This window comes from Rattus norvegicus, chromosome 1, assembly GCF_036323735.1.
Source record: "Rattus norvegicus strain BN/NHsdMcwi chromosome 1, GRCr8, whole genome shotgun sequence".
In the NCBI taxonomy this organism is placed as follows: Eukaryota; Metazoa; Chordata; class Mammalia; order Rodentia; family Muridae; genus Rattus; species Rattus norvegicus.
Genome location: NC_086019.1, coordinates 89435105 through 89457646, shown reverse-complemented (window position 1 = coordinate 89457646; position 22542 = coordinate 89435105). Strand labels below are relative to the sequence as shown.

At 50.0% G+C, this 22542-nt stretch overlaps 2 protein-coding genes and 1 long non-coding RNA gene across 6 annotated transcripts; 1 reads left to right on the top strand and 2 right to left on the bottom strand.

The window, feature by feature from the left end:
- Positions 1–803: 803 nt before the first annotated feature.
- On the bottom strand, positions 804–2489 carry LOC134482929 (uncharacterized). The gene is made up of 2 exons (XR_010059673.1): positions 2017–2489; positions 804–1493 (listed from the first exon to the last, which is right to left on the bottom strand). It is a non-coding gene; the product is annotated as an uncharacterized LOC134482929 (long non-coding RNA).
- Cd177l2 (CD177 molecule like 2) lies at positions 1270–5892 on the top strand. Of its 4 annotated transcripts, none has more exons than XM_017589556.3 (6): positions 1270–1678; positions 2218–2322; positions 3610–3750; positions 4789–4974; positions 5064–5195; positions 5455–5892. In XM_017589556.3, exons 2-6 carry the CDS (start codon positions 2259–2261, stop codon positions 5679–5681), a joined length of 750 nt encoding a protein of 249 aa, XP_017445045.1. In that variant the 5' UTR covers positions 1270–1678; positions 2218–2258; the 3' UTR covers positions 5682–5892. The 4 variants fall into 4 exon arrangements, with proteins under 4 accessions (XP_017445045.1, XP_038943045.1, XP_038943048.1 ...); XM_039087117.2 differs by having other exon boundaries at positions 1361–1678; positions 2210–2322; XM_039087120.2 differs by having other exon boundaries at positions 1361–1678; positions 5108–5195; positions 5455–5592.
- A 10870-nt stretch (positions 5893–16762) lies between these two features.
- Lypd10l1 (Ly6/PLAUR domain containing 10 like 1) lies at positions 16763–21187 on the bottom strand. The gene is made up of 6 exons (XM_006228551.5): positions 21087–21187; positions 20177–20284; positions 18729–18869; positions 17758–17943; positions 17537–17668; positions 16763–17211 (listed from the first exon to the last, which is right to left on the bottom strand). Exons 2-6 carry the CDS (start codon positions 20241–20243, stop codon positions 16985–16987), a joined length of 753 nt encoding a protein of 250 aa, XP_006228613.1. The 5' UTR covers positions 20244–20284; positions 21087–21187; the 3' UTR covers positions 16763–16984.
- Positions 21188–22542: the final 1355 nt, after the last annotated feature.

Genomic DNA, 22542 nt, shown 5'->3' with positions numbered 1-22542 from the left:
GTATATTCCCCTATGTGAGAACTCAATCACAAGGTCGATGCCTCCTTCCTTCGCAGCAAGGAGCTGGCAGCCGTGTGAGGCAGCATGAGACCCTCTGAACCCCCACATTACAGCTGTGCCAAAGAGCAAAGCATCAGTGTTCTGGGTGCCCGGGAGGCGCCTGCCCACCCTCGATGGTCACTGCACCATTCACAACAGCAGCGAGCCCAGCGACACGTAAAGACAGCGTGCTGTGTGAGGCGCAGTCCTAAGCGGCCATTATACACAAATTCCCGCCCCCTCAGGAGGACACTGTGTAAAGCAGACCAGCCGGAGTCAGAAAGACAAAGGGCACATGGGTTCTCCTTTGTGTGGAATCCAGACAGGAGAAGGACAAGGAAGTGAAAGGCTGTTGAGAAGGTGGAAGGGTAATAGGAGACATAGACATGAACCAAGAGCCCAGGCTAGGGCTCAGCTGTAGAGTGCTCAGCCAGTGTGCACAGGCGCTGGCTTCCATCCCACTGCTGCATACATGGTGGCACCTGCCACTCAACCCAGGACTCAGGAGGCTGGATCAGAGGGATCAGAAGTTCAAGGCCATTTTCAGCTACACAGAGGGTTCAAGACTCTGCGTGAAGGGGGCTGGGGATTTAGCTCAATGGTAGAGCGCTTACCTAGGAAGCACAACGCCCTGGGTTCGGTCTCCAGCTCCGAAAAAAAAAAAAAAAAAAAAAAAAAAAGAACCAAAAAAAGACTCTGCGTGAAGAAATAATATTCAAATAAAATATACTATGTGAACTTAAGAAAACTTTACAATGAAACTAATTACTTTAAATAGTGAATATATTAATATTTCTAACAAAAATGGCAAGAACCAGCAAGATTCCTCAAGGCATAAAGATACCTGTCACCAAACCCGACATCTTGCATTTGATTCATGTTACCTAAATGGTGGAAGGAGTAAATTCGCCAAATTGTCCTCTGTCATGTGACCCTTAACACGTGTGTCTACGCACAAAAAAATAAATAAAATGTAATAAAAGAATTGATAACTATGTCTAATCTGAATGCTCATCTTCCCCGGGACTGAGGAGGGTAAATATCTGTGATGGCAATCTGGGCCGTCACCAGCTCCCTGCTCATATGTACAATTTAGAGGCATCTCCAGTGACAGGGCAAAGGGCGTTCCTCACAGAGCCCGCCTAGATACCATGTGACCCTGGGATTGGAGGATGACCTCCACAGCAACTGCCCAACACTCTCTTTCTGCGCATGCGTGCCTTCTGTAGCGGCCAGTTATTGGCTTCACTGGGGACCAATGAGATGCAGAAGTTCTCCGAGCTTATCCAATGAAGGCACGCAATGAATATTTTCTCAACAAATGGGACTTCAACTCTCTTGCTTGAAGGAGGATGCCACTTTTGTGCGCCTGACAGCAGTTGCGCATGCACAGACGGGTTACTTCAGCGCGCAACTGAAGTGCCTTCCAAGCCCGAGGTTTTGGTGACCATATTCTGAAGCCAGAAAGAATTTGCTACTTAAGTGGAAAAGAAGCAGTGATAGACAAAGATCCCCTAGCCCCGAGGAAAGAAGCTAGTGAGAAAGAGCTGGGGAGAAAAGGGAGAAGGGGCCTATAGGGATCTTCAGTCTGAGAGGAGGGCTAAGGACTGGAGACCTGAGTTTTATGAAAGGAAACCAGGTACTGAAATCTTGGTTTTGAGGGAAAACTGGGCCCTAGACACCCTAATCTGAGGGAGAAGAGCTTTTCTCCAACTGGATTTGTTCCCTGGGTCTTTGAAGAGTGCTCAATTATGGACTTTGTGTCTAAGGGAAGCATGTGGAGTCTGACCAGCCATGACTGAAGGAGGAGGCCGGGGTTTGCACCCCTTCCTGACTCAGGGCTGAGGAATGTACTCTGAGGCCTGAAGAAGGAAGTTGGGTGACTAGACTCCTGGGTCCTGGGGAGTTGGGGCTGTGAGAATGGATCCTAAATGGCACACCCCTAGGACAGACAAACCACGGCCCTCAGAACGGTACCTGTGGTTGGGGAGAGCAGGATCCTGAGGACTGAGATGCTGAGGCTTTGGGAAGATTCTGCTTAGAATTTGAAGTCCTGACAGAGGCTTAAATCAGAGGGCTCCCCGGCCAATTGTCTTAGGTTCTCCAGAACTGTCTCTGGCCAGAAAACAAGGATTAACCCATCCCTGTCTGGTTGAATTCACTCCTGTAGTTTATCAGTTCCCAGGTCCTGATCAGCTCTTCCCAGTCTCAGAGAAGCCATGGGAGCCTGCCACATCCAGTACGCCCTGCTCCTCTCTCTGCTGGGCTTCGTCCCCTGCTCAGGTGAGGATAGAACAAGAGCAATTGTCACGTCGTCATTTGAATGTTGGAATGTTCCACCTATCACTTAGTGTCTCTTAACAGAGGAGAAAAGAACTGCAGACACGGGAGGAGGAAACCATGTGCAAGGCCTGAGGAGGACTTTGTGTCTGACAACACCTAGCTCTCCTACCCAATGTAGGGGACCAGCACCCTGCCCACAGTTCAGTCAGGAAATCACAGATTACACGTCCATTGTCCCATCATCAATAATGGGTGCCCACCATATTGTTGTCCCCTGTGTCCCTCATCTTCTTGGCTTCCCTTGAGTCGTTCTGTCACACTAGAATGTGTCTCCTCCTGCTTTTCTTCCAAGACCCTGTGAATGACCCCTGGCCTGTGGCACTGTATCAGGGGCATAGAGACAGGTGGAGTCACAGAGGAGCCTGGGGGCCATTCTAAGAACGCAGACGTCTTTAGATGTATCTTTGTTATTTTAAATTCTATGTAGGGGTCTGCGTCTGTCTGTCTGTCTGTCTCTGCCTGCAGGAAGCTATATGCTCATATGTTCTGGGATTCAAATTCAGTACTTGGAAGACAGTGAGTGTTTTAACCCTGAGACAATGTTTCAGCTCTTGAAGATGAGAATTTTATTATGGGGGAGATGGGGCCCTACCTGAAGTTTCAGCCTCCTCAGGGCTTCTCAGAGTTATTTGTGGGCCTGACTTTATTATGTAATCACTTAAGAGTTTCCTATGGGCTTCTGGGGGTAAATACAGTGGGAGAGAAGTGAAGGGAGATCAGAGAGACCCAGGAGAGGCAGGGAAGACCTTGTGTCATCCTGCAGCTGGCTGGAGGCATTAGAGGTGGGGACAGTGCTCAGGGTCTGCAGGGACTGCAGAGTAAGTCACGGGGTTTCCTGGGGACTGCAACGTGGGCTGCAGAGAGAGAACTAGTGAGAATGGGGCAGAGCTGGGCTGGTGTAACTGGGGGAAGGAACCAGCTTTGAGCAGGAGGGGGAGGATGTGGGTGGGGTGGAGCAGAGAGAGTGCAGGTCTGGTTTGCAGGAGTGGAGCAGCTCAGATATGAGTAAATAGGCAGCCCCCACCCCCATGGTTCACAGAGAATAGTGGGAGTGCTTGGAGGTAATGAGTTCTGAGTCCCACCTTAATGCACGACAGGGAAGTCAGCCATTCTGTATGATGCCAGAGTATGATTCAGAATGTGATGGCCTCCCTTAGCCCAGAAGCTGCAGGGACAGTCTTGGTGTGCTCCTTGACTCTCACAAACCCTGGATTTTCCTCTCCACAGATACGCTGACCTGTAACAAGGGAATCATGGTGAAATTGGGCAGTAACTTTGCTAAGGCGCCAATTGAGTGGAAAACATTGGGGACCATTGAATCTGCACCTAACGAGATATGTCAGGAGACAGTCCTGCTCGTAGATATAGGTGCGTGAGCTCAGCTGGAGACCACACTTCTACATGGGACCAGGCCCAGCCCTGCTCTGGATTCTATGCTCTACAGTTCTGCCCAGCTCCCCACAAGCCTAGGGACTCCTGTCTCTGTGCCTTGTTCAGCTGAGCTGTGATGAGGGCATACAAGGAAGATCTGTGCTAATTAGAGGGAGACCCTGGACTTGAACCCTTGTACCACATGAACTGGGTGGGTGCTGGGTGCCTGCAGTGCCAGCATGGGGCTGTGGGTGGAGACAGCCAACTTCATCTGCAGCAACACAGGGAGTTCAAGAGCAGCCTGGACCAGAGGAGACTCAGAGCCCAGAAGAGAGAGGGAAAAGGGAGGTGGGGAATGGAGGAGGGGGAGGGAAGGAGGGAGAGAGGATGCTGAGTGCCTGAGTCCTGTTCTGCTAAGCCTGAGTCCTTGTGCAGCTCCACAGGGAGGTGGGGAGGAGAGAGAAGCAAAGCCCAGGGAGCCAAGTGTGGGGTGAAGGGCAGAGTGTAGAGAGAAACCCAGCAGGGGAGAGGAGATTCTGACCAGACTGAGGCTGCAGCATGGTGCAGGGGCTCAGGGGAGACAGTGAGGAGGGGCCTGGTAACAGAATCTGCAAGGGACAGAGCAGGGAGAGCCAGGTTTGGGCTTCAGTCTGTGGCAGACTCAGATCATGGTCTGTCCTGCTGTCACTGAGGATTGTACTGTCCCTATGTGGGAGCATCAAAGGACCCAAATCGGGGCTATGCTATTCTATGTTGTGCTGTGCTGTTCTGTTCTGTGCTGTACTGTGCTATGCTGTGCTGTGCTGTGCTGTGCTGTGCTGTGCTGTGCTATGCTATGCTATGGTATGCTATGCTATGCTGTTCTATGCTATGCTATGCTATGCTATGCTATGCTATGCTATGCTATGCTATGCTATGCTATGCTATGCTGTTCTATGCTATGCTGTGCTGTGTTATGCTATGCTATGCTATGCTGTTCTATTCTTTTGCAACTCTCCCCTTTCTAGCCTGGCATTCTCTCTTGTATTCCCTTAGGTGAAAAATCTCTCATATTGGCTAGCAAAAGCCTCAGCAACCCTGGGGACATCCAGAGCAAAAATACCCAGGTGTTTTCTTCTGGACCTGGACTAGTGGCTGCTTCTTATGCCCACTTCTGTGACACTGAACTGTGTAACAATGCTGAGAGCACCAGTGTCCTACTTGACTCCCTATCAGTTAAAGGTATGTGACTGTGGGACCCAGCCCTTGAAGCGACAGTCTGTGGCTGCAGCTGAGAGCTCGCTCTACAGCTCCCACTTCTCTCTCCTCAGCCCCCTCTAAGCTGGGAACCACCAAGTGTCCTGTCTGCTTGCAGTTTCAGGGTTCCTGCTCCCAGCACATCACCTTTGTCTTCTGCCCAGCGGACACACACTGCTATATCAGTGATATGACTGTAGAAGGAGGTCAGTTAGGAAAGCTGTATGCCCAGGGCCATGGCTTCAGGGACTCAGGAGAAGGGATGGGTGCTGCTGCCTCCTGGGTCTGAGGGAGGGATTCAGGACTTGGACTGAGATTCCTTGGTCCTTAGGAGGAGGGCGGGAGCCTGAACTCCTGGGCAGGAGTTGGTTGTTTTTGTTGTTGTTGTTGTCTTTGTGTTGTTTTTCAAGCTGACTGAAGTATCCCTCTCCACCCCCTGCCCCTTACTGGATCTTCATATTGTAGGTGGGCTCAAAGCCACCTTTAGTGTTGATGGATGCCTGGTCACCTCTTCCAAAACACTATTGAAAAACCAAACATCAGTTGGGATCTTCTCCATAGTGGAAGTCTCTGATATAAACAGCACCAATTCACTCTCACATGTACTTGTCCCTGGTACCCTCCTGGCCTGGACTTTAGGGCTCTTGGCTCTCCTCAGCCCTTTGTGTACAGGGATTTGTCCTCTCGGCTGAACCCGTTCCTGGACAGCCATACTCAGCCCTCCTCTGACTTCGTAACCCAAAGGCTGGGCACTGTCTGTCGGCCTGCACTGTCGGGTGCCCTCATCCCTCACCCACACACCTCTGCCTCCTCATGTTTAGATATGGGAGCCGCTGAACTCACCCTGCTCCAGAGCAGACAACCACACATGTGGAAAAATAAAGTTGCTGTTGTTTCTCCAAATCCTGGGTTTCTCTATGTGAGGAGACGAGGGTGCACAGTGGGATCCATTAAGAGACTAACTGCCAAGATGTGTGCAGGGGAGCATGGAATTTTCCCTGGCCTAGCGGCCTTAAGAGGCATGTGTCTTTCAGGTTAGTGTCCATGGCTCATGGGGCACAAAATGGCTTCCAGTTCCTGAGAGAACAATGTGCTCCTGGTGGCAGTGAAGCTTCAGGCTAATTTTTGTTTCTCTGGATGTTCCCATAGTCAAGAAAGGATGGAAGCCTGACAGGACAATCTTAGACACTAATCCTTTGTGCCCTGTATGGCTTGCAAGTTTCATTGTATCCTGGTAACTACAACTGTATTGATCCTGGCGATTGCCGTTATATTCTGTTTCTGATGAGGGTGTAACCAGTCTGATTGCTCTCAATCAAATTGTCACAGCCTCAGTCTTGCTGCGGACCCTGCACCGGGCCTGGTTTAATCACTGTAGCCATGTCAGTTGACCTTGGCCCAGTAGGAGAGCACGGGTGCTTATAAGTGCTGCCAGGAGCAGGGACCTGAAATATGGGGATTTTATAACGGAAAAGGGAGAAAGGAGAAATAGGTTGGAGGTGAGGAACTGCTAGGAATCCTTCACACACACGTGTAGTAAGGCAGGAATCTTAAATAATGAATCTTAAATAATGGGGCAGTCAGGGTCGAAGGAACAACTTTTGTTGGCAGAAGTTCAGCCAACTCTGTTGCTGGGGGAAGGAGCTGAGGTGGGACAGCATCAGCTGATGAAACCCCTGGAGTTAGTGAGTGAACATCAGTCTTCTTTCCCTGAAGAGAGATCTCTGGATCCCACAACTTGGTCCTGGTTAGAAAGAGCAATTCAGGGTGATTTGCTGCAAGAGAACCAGAAATAGTGCCTTGTGATGCTTTTAGGCTGTGGAAAGAAAGAAAAACAGTGAGAAAGGAAAGGGACACAGTTAAAATGAAAAGTGAACGTTTTCTGGGAAGAGCAGAGCTAACACTGAGAACAGAAGCTGGATTAACCCTGAGGATCCGTTATCTAGTCTCTGTGTGTGAGGAGTTGATGGTCCTCCTCCTCCTCCTTGTGGGGATTTTGCCCCTGCACCTCCAGCTCCAATTCCCTCTGCTCCCAGCCCCTGTCTGTCAGTCAGGTCCTGGTGAGGTGGGGACTGTCTGTCTGATGCTGCTTCACTGCATCTCTTTTTTTTTTTTTTTTTGGTTCTTTTTTTCGGAGCTGGGGACCGAACCCAGGGCCTTGCGCTTCCTAGGTAAGCGCTCTACCACTGAGCTAAATCCCCAGCCCCTGCATCTCTTAAGTAACTGCTCTCAGTCAGAAAACATTGTTGGGAAGGTTTCTCATTTCAGTCACCATACTGGTCTCCCAGACCAGAGACCCTGTACTGAGCCCAGGCACGGAAGAAGACGTGGAAGGATTTTTTTTTTCTTTTCCCGGTGAGCGAATGCTGGATCCTGCTAACCTAGGGAAATGAGTTAAAAACTATATTCCAGTTCATTTAAGACTCTTAAGCCTCCCAAGCAGGCTTGTGCTCAGCATGGGCCAATCGTACAGCGTCTGCTTGATTCTGTTTCTGGCTATTTTGTTCCCTCTGACTGGAGGATCTCAGCAAAGCTTGTCTGACAGGGGTGACACTAAATAAGTGTAAAAGACCGAGTACTCAACAAGTTGTCAGGACCAAGCTATTAGAAATCCAGAAAATCATGTGCTTTTGAAGTGTTAGCAGGAGAAGGCAAGCATAGTAACGCTAGTGACTGATGACACATCCTCCTGAGGCTTGGGGACAAACAAACGCTTTGGCACTGCAAGAGTGACTGTTACCGCATTCTGGGAAAAGGACAGAGGAACTTTCCTAAATGACCCAGGGCTCGATGAGCCACATCTAGACTTTTGTTTCTCATCTTCTGCAGACCGCCAATCGCCTTGCGGGTGATGGAGAGGCGGGAAGATTATTGTCAAGCAACTGGCTTACTGAGAATGCTAATGGTCCTTTTAGGAGGGAGATGCTAATGGTTACCTTCTTCTTGGTGGGATCTTGGGCCTCTGTACACTCAAGGGTCATCTCTGGCTGTAGCCCTCCAGGGCAGACGGTGCCTCAACTGTTGTTAGTCATTCAAAGAGGGGGAAAAATGAAAAATGACAAATAGCCCAGCTTCATATCAAAGTTCATTGCTATTGCTTTAAGGAGAACTAAAAATTGTCTCCTCTTGCTTTTATTATTCATTACATAGATGATATCTTCTGCTTTTTACAAATAACCCAGTGCTAAAAGAACTATTTACAAAAAAACCCCAAAAAACCAACTAGGTGAAGCCTTTAAATTTGTATTCTTCATTAAATTATTTTTTTATTAAATACTGCAGATGATGTAGCACTGGCTTTTGCTAATTTATGCCTCTGGAGCATAATATAAGCTGGCACTGTTCCTGCCCACAGCACTCAGCCTTTTCAGGGATTCTGCCAACAGGTTGCTATGACCCTGATCATAGACATTCCTTACAACCATCATGACCAGTCCTCTGTGGAAAGAGCCAACGGACAACTTTCACATTACTTTAAAATAAAGCGTGGGGTGTGGGGGCTACTCCTCAGAATAATTTGTCTTGTTTTATATACTTTTTTAAAAAATAATTTGGGCAATGATGGTCTCAGTGCTCCCAGATGTTTGGGGGCAGCTTTGGTTCTGTAGAATGGGGCCATTCCCATGCTCCAGCAGCTCATAGGTGGTTAGATGTTAAGATGGGACAACTCAAAACCCTGGATCTCGGGCCGGGAAGTGGCTGAGTTGGCCAGCCCCTGGCTCTCCTGTGCAGGTAACACCAGAGTGAGCTCACCAGCGCTGTCAAGGCTAGCTCATCCAATGCTGTAGTTGGAAATGGGTAGCCTCAGTTTGCCAGCTCAACTCCTATGTCCTTTCGGCCAGCCACGCCTTTACCCCCAGGGCCACCTCTACTGCGCTACCCAGGAGAAGTGAAGAACCTGCTGTCCTGAGTTCCTGAGTTTTGCAACCAGTGAAGGATAGGGCCAGCTATCCCACTCTTATGACCTCAGCTATCTCTTCCTCCTGCCAAAGGCTGGAAGGGACCAGTGGGAGGGTATATCTCCATCAGCATCCCTGGCTGAGTAGGGACAGGGCCGTCTCTCCCATGCTCATACCCCTGGGCTGGCTCACCTGCCATCAGGGTCTGCCCTATGGTGCTGCCCAGGCTAGGGGCAGGCCCAGCTCTCCTGAGTGTGATGGCTGGCAAGGGGCAGAGCCAGTTCAGCACAGTGACTCAGGGGACATCCAGACCAGAGTAATCTGCATGGCCTTTGGTAGTAACATGGGCTTTAGGCATCAACACAGAACCTGGCCACCAGAGGACATGGCCCTGGTGGTGTCATGCGTGACGTGTCCCCATGGCCTGAGAAGGCAGCACAGGGCACTCACATCAGCATGCCCCCCCCCAAGGAACATGGCCTCCAGATATCCACACAGACCCCAGCTGCAGCAGGAACACAGATGCACTCATGACTTTTGGCACCAGCCCAGGTCAGGACCTCAGCATGGCCTCCTCATAGCTGCCTGCTCCTCACTGCTGCAGGGTCTCCAACCCCACCTTTCTCCACATTGTACAACTCCCTCAGCTTCGCTTTCTCTTCCATCTCTCTGCCACCTGCTCCGTCCTTCCCAGCTCTCCCTTGCAGGTTGGTCCATTGTAGTGGTGCCCACAACATAAGTTTGTGTGTCTTCTTTTCAGCCTCTCCAGGAAGGCAGGGCCGGGGCAGGCATTTGGGAGTCTTTCTTCTGCCTGCCTCAGGGTGGCATGGCTGTAGCATGTGCTTGGGTGTCTCCAACTAATGAGTTTTAGAGTGGAGTTACTTCCAGGAATATGCATGGGTGAGAAGTGATTTACAGGAGCAGAAGTCACCCAAAGACAGCTGCATCACCAAAGCCCGCCCTGGCAGCTCGCATGGGTTCTGCTTCCAGACATTTGGTCTGGTGTCAGAGCCTCCTTTGCAGCTTGCTTTGAAATTTTTACTGCTTACCTTGACTCTGGTTGGTTTCAGGGACTTCCTGAAGCTATTTTGAGTCACTTAGCTTCCTGACTTTGGAACTCCCTGCAGGGTGGAATGTTTCCATCTTAGAGAAGCTGTTAAACAACACTCCACCCATTTCTTTTTTTCCTTCCCTTCTTCCACGATGATTCCTGAGCCTTGGACAGGGTAACTAGATGTCCAGCCAGGGCTAAGGAACAGGCCACCACCCACAGTAACAGTCACTTGTCCTTACTGGGACAAAGAAAAGACTATTGTCCTAACTGCTGCCATTTTGTTTTCAAACTCCATTTAATAATAGAGAAAAACTAAGTTCAAGGTTTGAGGCCCTAGGGGAGCCGGGGACTTCCCAATAGCAGAACAGTTTCTACTGTAAGATTACAGTTGTCTCTGTCGAGTTGTCTAAGAGACAATTTCCTCAACTTGCTCATGCTCACAGGGTTAAACTAAGTTCATGTTTCCAGGTGCAGGAACCAACTCCTATTGTGACTGGTGGAAAAATATTACAATAACTTGGCACAAATGTTTATAGTCTGCAAGCTTATATATTCTGTGAAATCCTGACTCCTTGTGGAGATCAGCTCCCCAGGCTGCTGTGTGGCCCCGACTGACCCACAGTAGCTTGATGACAATAAATCCTTGTCAAATGCGTCCACCTGGAATTTGAGTTACATTGAACGTAAGTGGACACCATAACACTATGCACTGGGATTTCAGGCAACGCACCACATCCCTGGTTCATCCGGTGCTGCAGATAGAACTCACGCTTTATTCATGGGGATGAGCAAGCTATAGCCACAGCCCTGAGCGTTGTTTGTAAATGGTAGTGTGTCCGTGTGTTCTGGGGATCTGCTGACCACACCGTGGACATACTCAACACTACTGAACTGGACACTGGAAACGCTTACAACTGCATTTTGTCTTCTCTGAATTTTGAGGCAGAATCTCACAGAGCCCAGGCTGGCTCCAAAATGGATAATAGCCAAGGATGTCCTTGGACTTCTGACTGTTCTGTCCTCCACACTGGAGCCCTTTGATCATGTCCTCACATGTGTGGTCAGTGGCATCTTGGAGGCTTGAAATCAACTCTGGTTTGGGTAAGCACGCCCCTGAAACGGGGAAATACCAGGAAGTACAGCCTTTTTCTTCCTCCTCCCTGGGGAATCACTTGTTCAGAATTTGCCAGGTTTCAGTCAGTGTTCTGTAGCACTGTAGAGACAACATCCCCCACTGACACGCTTACTCCAACAAGGCCACACCTACTCCAATCCTTCTCAAGTAGTGCCACACACTGAGGACTCAGCCACAGCAACACAGCAAACCTGAGGGTGGCTTCTGTTCGGGGAATGCCCATTAGAAGGGCATTGTCATCTGTCACGTAGAAGCCCCTCATATAAGGTTGCAAACTTCCATAGTTGACAGCATCCTCAGACATGGGGCCTGCCTGAGCCAAGCTCACAGTGGTCCTGAGGCTTTATTTATTCTTTACATACTTGAGAAAGATCTCACTGAGTAGCCTTGGCCAACGTGGAACCCCATAGGTAGACCACTTGGCGTTGAACTTGTGGTGATCATCTTGCTTCAGCGTCATCTTTCTGCTGGGATAACAGGGGTGAGCTGCTGTGTCATGCCTTCCCCTACACCTCCTTTTGTGATCCTAAATACCTTCTTGTTTATTTCTAGATGGGGTTTCTCTGTGCGGCCCTAGCATTCCTTGAACTCTCTCCATAAAGCAGGGTGGCACTGAACTCAGACATCTGCCAGCCTCTGCCTCTCCAGGGTGGGCCATGACACCTAGATCTGTGGTCCTGAACTAGCTGTACTAACTGGGTTCCCCTTCCACAGACCTTTGCTGTGTAGTCTTGTTTCTCTTAAGCTTTCAATCCCTCTGCCTCTCAAGTTTATTTTTAATTAAGTGTGTCTGTCTGTGTCTGTCTGTGGGCATGGGCATGTGAGTGCAGTGCCCTCAGAGTCCAGGGGAGGGGATTGGAGCCTCTAGAGCTAGGGTTGTGCATGGTCCTGACCATCTAACCTGGGCGCTGGGATATATGAACTTCTGACTGTACAGCTGTCTCCCCGGCCACAACACCATGTTTCAAATACAGGCTCTGTCCATTGGTTCTGCACCATGCGTTTCCCCTGAATCCTGGTGTCCTATCTGTAGGAAATTCTGTGTAGTTGGATGTGATGGTGCACGCATGGAAGCCCAGGAAGGGATGCCAAGACAGGATGGGGTGGGCGTTAAGATGTCTTGTAAAAGGCAGTTCTGATAGTGTGGGCCCTAACCCCAGTTCTGAGGTGCTGTTCTCTGTAATCTCTGCCCTCTTCTTCTGCTCCTGTGAACTCCTGGTGGACATTTAGATTACTGCATAACATTACGATGATGGACCAATGGCTCATGGGAGAGTAAGTCTGAGGCCAGTCTGGCCAGCTCTAGAGGGGGAACGTGGCTCTGGCAGGCCTGTTCCTCCCTCCTGTTCCCTCTGCTTTGTTAAAAACCAACCAACCGGGGCTGGGGATTTAGCTCAGTGGTAGAGCGCTTGCCTAGGAAGCGCAAGGCCCTGGGTTCGGTCCCCAGCTCCGAAAAAAAAAAAAAAGAACCAAGAAAAAAAAAAAAAAAAAAAAAAAAAACCAACCAACCAACCAACCAAACAACCTCTTAGATTACATTCCTAAAGCAAGCTGCTAGGGTCTATTCCCTTGTTTATCTACTTCCTCCTCCTGAGCTCACTTCCAAGATCCAGAATCCAATTATTGAAATCCAGCACTCGAAAGCCCCCATGGCTCACCTAACTAACATGCCCAATTTAAATTAACTATGTCATCCTAACCTGGGGTCCCCCTTTTAGCTGAATGAACTGCCCTTTTCCTGTGTGGCACTTCTGTCTCCTCTGTGTCCACAGGCAGTCCTTGGTCCTCTGGGACAAACACCCCTTCCTTTCCTGTAGGCATAAATTTTTCTCAACCTGCTTTGATAAGTGTTCTTCCTTCCCTCCAGCTGACCACACACCAGAGGTAATGGGGGGGAAGTTATTAGGACACGGGGGGAGTAGACCCATTTAGAAATAGTTCTCTGGGGCCCAGTCCAATCTTCATTGTCAGGATAGCAGCAGTTCACGTCCAGTAGCAAACACCAAATGGGAATGAGCAGCTGCAGTCACCACACACGACCAGCAAGGGCAGCCCCATAGCAAACTGCAAGGCTCTCCAAATGGCCACACAAAAGACGTGAAAAGCTGCAGAAACCTCACAAGAAGTTCTCTGGCCAGTGTCTCTCTATGGCATCACAAACAGAGCTCAGCCACACAGTGTAAGACCAACCAATGCATGCGTACAGTTTGTAAAGACTAGGGAGGTGGAGCAAAGCAAACCAGAGCTTGAGCTCCCACTGTCTGTGGGGTCATATCTCTATTCCTTCCGAACATCATGCGTCCTTCCACGTTTGCTATAACAAAACATCCTTCCGTGCGTCTTCTTCAGGAAGACGTACTTTTATGCCTCTGCTTTAGCAAAACGTCCTTTCACCTGTGTGCCCTGTAGGGAGCCATTTGCCTGCTTTGATGAAGCAAAGTACAAGTCCACCCGCTAGGCAGGGTCAAAAGTGTTCAGGGATCGCTGGTCTGGCAGGAAGTGGGTAAGCGGATTTCCAGGTCTGCTGGTGCATGGAACGATAGCAGACACAGCTGAGGCTCAAGTCGAGGGACTGGGCTTCTATTGACCTCGGTGGAAGGAACAGGGAGGCCTCTGGACAGGGACAAATGTCCCATGTAAATGTCAGCAATTGTTTCTGCTAGCCTGTTGGCTATGCTTCCCACAGCACAGTGGGGTATAAAGAAGTTGTGCTTATTAAACTCGAGACTGCAGCCCCAAATCCAGCTCTTGCCTCTGTGTCTTCTTTCTGCCTTTCTTGCTCTAACCGTCACTCTCTCCTCAGAGACTGACTCATGCAAACCGACTCTGGCACAACGCCTCGGCGAAACATCATTGGACAAAACTGACTTCCCAAAGCAGAAAGGTGTCTCCACTTCACCTTCCCCATTTGCTTTCCCCCAGCTCCTGTCTCTGTGCCTTATCCCTGCCCTCTGTGCCTCTGGGGCAAAAATCCACGACCTACCTCAGGCCAACGCAGACCACCCTTTTGCTCTCCTTAAAAATTATACCTCGAAATCATTTGTTGCTCTGCTTCCGCCCAAGTCAGAGAGCAGCCATTTTCATTTTTCCTCCCTGCTTGATAAAGGATCTCTGTGCAAGTGAAACTTTGTGTGTGGTTAGGGCCTGATCCTGGGTCTGGGGTGGAACACCCACTATGCAGAAGGTCATTGTCTATAGAAGACCCCAACGTTTATCTGGACAAAGAAAAAAAGTGGCTGAAAAACATGGCAGTATTGGTTTTTGGCAACATATAAAAAATGAGAGACACCAGGACATTAATGTAGCACATCTTTGGGGCTGTGACTGCTGAGTGAGTTTTCAGAGAGTATTAACTGAGTGCGGACGACCCACCCTGAATGAGGGCAGGCACATCTCATGCCTGGGACCCACCATTCCAATCTCTCCATTGTGGATCCAATGACAATGTCTTGGCTTCATGCCCCTCCCCACACACACCTGGTGCCACGCCCCCTACCACAATCAGCTTTTACCCCACCAGGAAGTCTTCCCTCCATTAACCTGCTTTCTTCTGGTTTCCATCATGGCAGAGGAAACATTAATTAATCCCCTGAGGAGGATGGTGGATGCACATGGACACTTCTGTGTCTCCAGATTCTCTCTTCCTGACATGCCACATCTCAACACTGAGCTGTCAGGTCTATGGGGACGGCCTACTGCTTTCTGGGTTCTGACAGGACAGTGAGGTTGGAATATGAACTGCCTGCTCCTTCCCCACAGAGCCACCTGTGGGCAAATTTCAGCCCAGAATGAGAACCCTAAAGCTCTGTGAAGTCAGGTCAGTAAGATGGCCACTGTGGGCAATGGGCAGTGGCTCCTCCCTCAGGCCTGATGCTCTCAGTCAATCTCCCAGAAGCCACACTGTGGAAGGAGAGAACCAAATTCACACACACAAGAGACGCTGAGGGACACAGCCTCCTGCCCTCCTAGGGCACAGTGCGTCCTTCATGCTGTAGTACCAAGAGGGCTCTGGGAGGCCCCAGGTTGGGAAGGAGCCTTGGAGTGACCCATGTATCATGTAGTCCCATGTTCCCGTGCCTAGGCTGGACCTCCTAATCTGGAAGTTAGACAGTGCAAAACAAAGACTCACACACACCCCACATGCCACCGTCCTGGGTTCACTGTCCCTGCCCTCTTCCCATGATCTCCCTGCACCTGACCCCTCCACTCTCCTCCCTCCACCCATCAACCCCTCCATGGCTGCCAGAAACTTGAGATGGAGGAGGTTCTAAGGAGTCTATGAGGGTGACTCTAGTTGAGATTCCTAACAGTGAGGGATACGGAGTCTGATGTGGCCAACTCCTGTAACCAGACAGGACCTTCCGAGTGAAGCAATAAGGACACCAATCCACCCATGAAATCTTCCACCCAAAATTTGTCCTGCCTACAAGAAGTTCAGGGAGAAAGATGTCACAGAAACTAAGGGAATGGCCAACCAATGACTGGCCCAAATTGAAATCCATCCCGTGGGCAAGCACCAACCCCTGACACTATTAATGATGCTGTGTTATGCGTGTAGACAGGAGCCTGGCGTAATTGTCTTCCTAGAGGCTCCACCAAGCAGCCACCTACGCAGCTGCAGACACCCACAGTCAAATGTTAGACCGAGCTCAGGACGTCTATGGAAGAATTGGGAGAAGGATTGAGGAACCTGGAGGAAATAGGAACTCCACAGGAAGACCAAAGGACTCAACCAACCAGGACTTTTAGGGGCTCACAGAGTCTGAGCCACCAACCAAAGCCCATACAAGGCCTAGACCTGAGCTGTCCACACATATGTAGCACATGTGCAGCTTGATCTTCATGCAGCTCCCCAACAACGGGAGCAAGGGCTAACCCTGATTCTGCTGCCTGCATTTGGATCTCATTCCCTGATTGGTCTGCCTTGTCTTGCCTCAGTTGGAGAGGATGTGCCTAATTCTGCAATGACTTGAGGTACACACGTGGGCTGATACCTGGGGAAATCCTCCCCTTCTCAGAGGTGAGGAACAGGGGAGATTTTAGGAAGGGGCCTTGTGAGGAGAGTGGCTGGGAGTAAAGAGGGACTATGATCTGGACATAAAAGTGAATATATAAATAAACTCATAGAAAACAATTCAAAATAGCTTCAGGAAGTCCCTGAAACCAAACAGATTCACCAGGCCCTCAATGCAAGGGAACATAATAAAAGCTGCAAAGAAGACTCAAGGATAAGCCAAGCTGCAAAGGAGGCTCTGACACCAGACCAGATGTCTGGAAGCAGAACCCATTCGAGCTGCCCGCAGGAGGTTTACACCAACTGGAGCAACTGGCAAGGGCGCCCGCAAACATCAGGAGCTGCTCCCTGCTGTGCAGGGTGCTCCACGTTCCCAGGTTTGCGAGCTGTCCCTCATGCCGGGGCAAGCTTTGGTGAAACAGCTGTCTTTGGGTGACTTCTGCATAGTCCTGGAATTAACTCCACTGTAAACCTCATGGTTCACCGAGTTGGACTTTGGTGGTATTCATACATTGCACTGGCAAGGAATCCCGGTGTGGCTGAGTAGATGTTACTGTTGAGTCCCCAGGAAAAGTTTGGCCACACAGCACCATGGAAACCAGGCCTTGGCAGCTCAACTCGCCATGGACCCCACTGTGTGCCCTCATTTCCTCACATAGAGAAACCCAGGATTTGGAGAAACAACAGCAACTTTATTTTTCCACATGTGTGGTCCATGTGTGGTTGTCTGCTCTGGAGCAGGGTGAGTTCAGCGGCTCCCATATCTAAACAGGAGGAGGCAGGGATGTGTGGGTGAGGGATGAGGGCACCCGACAGTGCAGGCCGACAGACAGTGCCCAGCCTTTGGGTTACGAAGTCAGAGGAGGGCTGAGTATGGCTGGCCAGGAACGGGTTCAGCTGAGAGGACAAATCCCTGCACACAAAAGGCTGAGGAGAGCCCAGAGCCCTAACATCCAGGCCAGGAGGGTGCCAGGGACAAGTACATGTGAGAGTGGATCCCCTGTCTCTGACTCGAGGAATTCCATAGCAGAGAAGATCCCAACTGAAGTTTGCTTTTTCAGTAAGTATTTGACAGGTGAGACCAGGCATCCGTCAACGCTTAAAGTGGTATTGAGCTCACCTAGAAGATAAAGATCAAATCAGAAGTAAGTGGTAGGGGAAGATAGTTCAGCAAACTTAGAAAGAAAAAACAAAAAACAAAAAATGAAACCCAGGAGTCTCATCTCTAGCCCTCCTCCTGTGCACCCAGGAGTCTTGGTCCACGTCCAGGAGTTTTCCCTCTTACCCAGGAGTTCTAGTCTCAAAACATACTCCTTCTGATACAGCAATGAATCCAGGCCACTGCCCTCTCCCTTGGGAGCCAGGAGTCCAAATCCCTCCTCCTGAACCACTGGAGTCTTGGCCACAGTCTCCCTCATCCTGGGCATGAGGCTTTCACCACTTACCTCCCCGGAGTGTCAATTGACTAGTGTAACAATCAGTGCCCTTAGGACAGAAGACAAAGTTGGAATTGTGGGTGCAAAAACCCTGAAACTGCAAGCAGACAGGACACTGGAGGGTTCCCGGATCAGAGGAGGCTGAGGAGAGAGAAGTGGGAGCTGTAGAACGAGCTCTCAGCTGCAGCCATAGGCTGTCCCTTCAAGGGCTGGGAGCCAGGGTCACACACCTGCAAGTGACAGGGAGTCAAGGAGGACTCTGGTGCTGGTAGCGTTGTTGCACAGTTCAGTGTCGCAGAAGTGGGCATAAGAGGCAGCCACTATTCCAGGTCCAGCAGAAAACACCTGGACATTTTTGATCTTCTTTTCCCCAGGTTTGCTACAGCCTTTGCTCCCCAATATGAGAGATTTATTACCTAAGAGGGATCAGAATGAGAACTCTGCATGTAAGGAAAATGGTGAGAAATAGATGCCCAGTCCTTGGGACCCTGGAGGCTCCTAGGTAGGGAGACTAGAGCCCCAGTGACAGCAGGACAGACCATGATCTGAGTCTGCCACAGACTGAAGCCCAAACCTGGCTCTCCCTGCTCTGTCCCTTGCAGATCCTGTTACCAGGCCCCTCCTCACTGTCTCCCCTGAGCCCCTGCACCATGCTGCAGCCTCAGTCTGGTCAGCATCTCCTCTCCCCTGCTGGGTTTCTCTCTACACTCTGCCCTTCACCCCACACTTGGCTCCCTGGGCTCTGCTTCCCTCTCCTCCCCACCTCCCTGTGGAGCTGCACAAGGACTCAGGCTTAGCAGAACAGGACTCAGGCACTCAGCATCCTCTCTCCCTCCTTCCCTCCCCACCATTCCCCACCTCCCTTTTCCCTCTCTCTTCTGGGCTCTGAGTCTCCTCTGGTCCAGGCTGCTCTTGAACTCCCTGTGTTGCTGCAGATGAAGTTGGCTGTCTCCACCCACAGCCCCATGCTGGCACTGCAGGCACCCAGCACCCACCCAGTTCATGTGGTACAAGGGTTCAAGTCCAGGGTCTCCCTCTAATTAGCACAGATCTTCCTTGTAACCCTCATCACAGCTCAGCAGAACAAGGCACAGAGACAGTAGACCCTAGGCTTGCGGGCAGAAACTACAGGGCATAGATTCCAGGGCAGGGATGTGCCCTGCCTGGTGCAGAACTGTGGTCTCCAGCTGAGCCCACGCACCTACATCTATGAGCAGGAGTGTCTCCTGACATATCTCCTTAGGTGCACCTATGTTGTTCTCAAACGATTTCCACTCAACTGCTGTCTTAGTGAAGCCAATGCCAAATTTCACCATGATTCCCTTGTTACAGGTCAGCATATCTGTGGAGAGGAAAATCCAGGGTTTGTGAGAGTCAAGGAGCACACCAAGACTGTCCCTGCAGCTTCTGGGCTAAGGGAGGCCATCACATTCTGAATCATACTCTGGCATCATACAGAATAGCTGACTTCCCTGTCGTGCATTAAGGTGGGACTCAGAACTCATTACCTCCAAGCACTCCCACTATTCTCTGTGAACCATGGGGGTGGGGGCTGCCTATTTACTCATATCTGAGCTGCTCCACTCCTGCAAACCAGACCTGCACTCTCTCTGCTCCACCCCACCCACATCCTCCCCCTCCTGCTCAAAGCTGGTTCCTTCCCCCAGTTGCACCAGCCCAGCTCTGCCCCATTCTCACTAGTTCTCTCTCTGCAGCCCATGTCGCAGTCCCCAGGAAACCCTGTGACTTACTCTGCAGTCCCTGCAGACCCTGAGCACTGTCCCCACCTCTAATGCCTCCAGCCAGCTGCAGGATGACACAAGGTCTTCCCTGCCTCTCGTGGGTCTCTCTGATCTCCCTTCACTTCTCTCCCACTGTATTTACCCCCAGAAGCCCATAGGAAACTCTTAATAATAAAGTCTTAATAATAAACTCTTACATAATAAAGTCAGGCCCACGAATAACTCTGAGAAGCCCTGAGGAGGCTGAAACTTCAGGTAGGGCCCCATCTCCCCCATAATAAAATTCTCATCTTCAAGAGTTGAAACATTGTCTCAGGGTTATAACACTCACTGCCTTCCAAGTACTGAATTTGAATCCCAGAACATATGAGCATATAGCCTCCTGCAGGCAGAGACAGACAGACAGACAGAAGCAGACCCCTACATATAATTTAAAATAACAAAGATACATCTAAAGACGTCTGCATTCTTAGAATGGCCCCCAGGCTCCTCTGTGACTCCACCTGTCTCTATGCCCCTGATACAGTGCCACAGGCCAGGGGTCATTCACAGGGTCTTGGAAGAAAAGCAGGAGGAGACACATTCTAGTGTGACAGAACGACTCAAGGGAAGCCAAGGAGATGAGGGACACAGGGGACAACAATATGGTGGGCACCCATTATTGATGATGGGACAATGGACGTGTAATCTGTGATTTCCTGACTGAACTGTGGGCAGGGTGCTGGTCCCCTACATTGGGTAGGAGAGCTAGGTGTTGTCAGACACAAGGTCCTCCTCAGGCCTTGCACATGGTTTCCTCCTCCCGTGTCTGCAGTTCTTTTCTCCTCTGTTAAGAGACACTAAGTGATAGGTGGAACATTCCAACATTCAAATGACGACGTGACAATTGCTCTTGTTCTATCCTCACCTGAGCAGGGGACGAGGAAGCCCAGCAGAGAGAGGAGCAGGGCGTACTGGATGTGGCAGGCTCCCATGGCTTCTCTGAGACTGGGAAGAGCTGATCAGGACCTGGGAACTGATAAACTACAGGAGTGAATTCAACCAGACAGGGATGGGTTAATCCTTGTTTTCTGGCCAGGGCAGTTCTAGGGAACATAAGACTGGGAAGCCAGTCTGTCTTAAGTACTTGGAGGTTCCAGCAGGCTTCCTGTGCCTCAGGTTCTCTCTGGCTGCATATCTCAGCTCTGGGTCCCCTGAGTCTAGGATCCCAGCGACTGTGTTCCTTCAGGGTCTAGATGCAGGACAATGGCCCGGGAGCCCTCTGCTTTAACTAAACCTCAGGACTTCAGAGCCCAAGCCGAACCTTTTCAAGGCCTCAGCATCTCAGTCCTCAGAACCCAGCTCCAACAGAACTCGAATTCTGAGGGCCCTGGTTTGGCTGTCCTTGGAATGTGGCATTTAGATTCTGTTTTCCCAGCCCGTACTCCCCTGGACCCAGGATTCTAGTCACCCAGCTTCCTTCTTCACACCTCGGAGTACAATCCTCAGCACCATGCAGGATCATAAAATCCTGAACTGAGCACTCTTCGAAGACTCAGGGAGCAAACCCAATAAGAGTAAAACCCTCCTCCCTCAGATTAGGGTGTCTAGGGCTCGGTTCTCCCTCAGCCCCAAGACTTCAGTGCCTGGTTTCCCTTCATCAAACTCAGAAGAAGTCCAGACACAGCCACCATCCTCAGACTGAAGGCTCACGCAGGACCCCTCCTCCTCCTCTTTCATGGTCCTCCTCACTGGCTCTTTTTTCGGGGCTCAGGGATGTGGTCCCTTACTGCTCCTTTTCCTCTGGCAAATTCTCTCTGGCTTCAGAATATCCTCACCAGAATCTCAGACTTTGAAGCCGCTTCCAGATGTGCTCTCAAGTAACCTCTGCACATGCGCAACAAAGTGGCAACCTCAGGCAGGCAAGTGTCTTGAAGACCCATTGGTCGATGAGAACTCATTGCAAGGCTTCATTGGATAAGCCTGGAGAGTTGCTGCATCTCATTGGTCTCCATAGAAGCCAATTACAGCATGCCTTAGAAGGTACGCATGCGCAGAAAATGAGATCTAGGCAATGGTAAGTGGCAGTTGCTGTTGAGGTCATCTCCTAATCCCAGGGTCACATGGTATCTAAGAGGGCTTTGTGTGGAACGCCCTTTGCCCTGTCACTGGAGATCCTTCTAAATTGGACATAGGAGCAGGGAACAAGTGACAGCACTGATTGCCATGAAAGATGTTTACCCTCCTTAGGCCCGGGAAGATGACCGTTCAGATTAGACACAGATATGATTTCTTTTAATCTTTTTAAAAAAGATTTATTTATTTATTTATTTATTTATTTATTTATTTATTTATTTATTTATTTTATATATGTGAGTACATTGTTGCTCTTTTCAGACACAGCAGAAGAGGGCATCAGATCCCATTACAGATGGTTGTGAGCCACCATGTGGTTACTGGGAATTGAACTCAGGACCTCTGGAAGAGTAGTCAATGTTCTTAACCACTGAGCCATCTCTCCAGACCCATGATTTTTTTTTAAATTACACTTTATTTTATGTACTTGTGTGTTGATGACATGTGTCAAGGTGCACATGACTGAGAACAATTTGGGGAGTCAGTTTTCTCCTTCCACGTGTCAGTCCCAGGAATCAAACTCAGGGTGTCAGGTTTTGTGACAGATGTCTTCATGTGCTCAGTCATCTCCCTGATTCTCACTTCTTTTGTTTAAAAAAAAAAGTTCATATAGTAATTAGAGTCCTTGGAAAGTTTTTCTAAGTTCATGTAATATTCTTCATTCCCACATTCTTTTTTCTGAACATTTTTTTTTTACTTATCCACTTTACATCCGGGTCACTGCCCCCTTGGTCCTCCCCTCCCACAATCCTTCCCTCATTCCCTTCCCCTTCTCCTCTGAGCGGGTGGGGACCCTCCTGAGTATCCCCTACCTGGAACTTCAAGTCTCTGGGAGGCAAGGCTTTTCCTCTCCTTTTGAGGTCAGACTAGGGAGCCTAGCTAATATCCCACGTTTAGGCGACGGCTTTTGGGACAGCCCCTGCTCCAGTTCTTCGGAACCCACGTGAAGACCAAGGTGCACATCTGCTACGTAGGTGGGGGGAGGCCGCTTAGGACTGTGCCTCACACAGCACGCTGTCTATGTGTTGCTGGGCTCGCTGCTGTTGTGAATGGTGCAGTGACTATCGAAGGCGGGCAGGCGTCCCCCAGGCACCCAGAGTGTTGATTCTTTGCTCTTTGGCACAGCTGTAACGTGTGGGTTCAGAGGGACTCATGCTG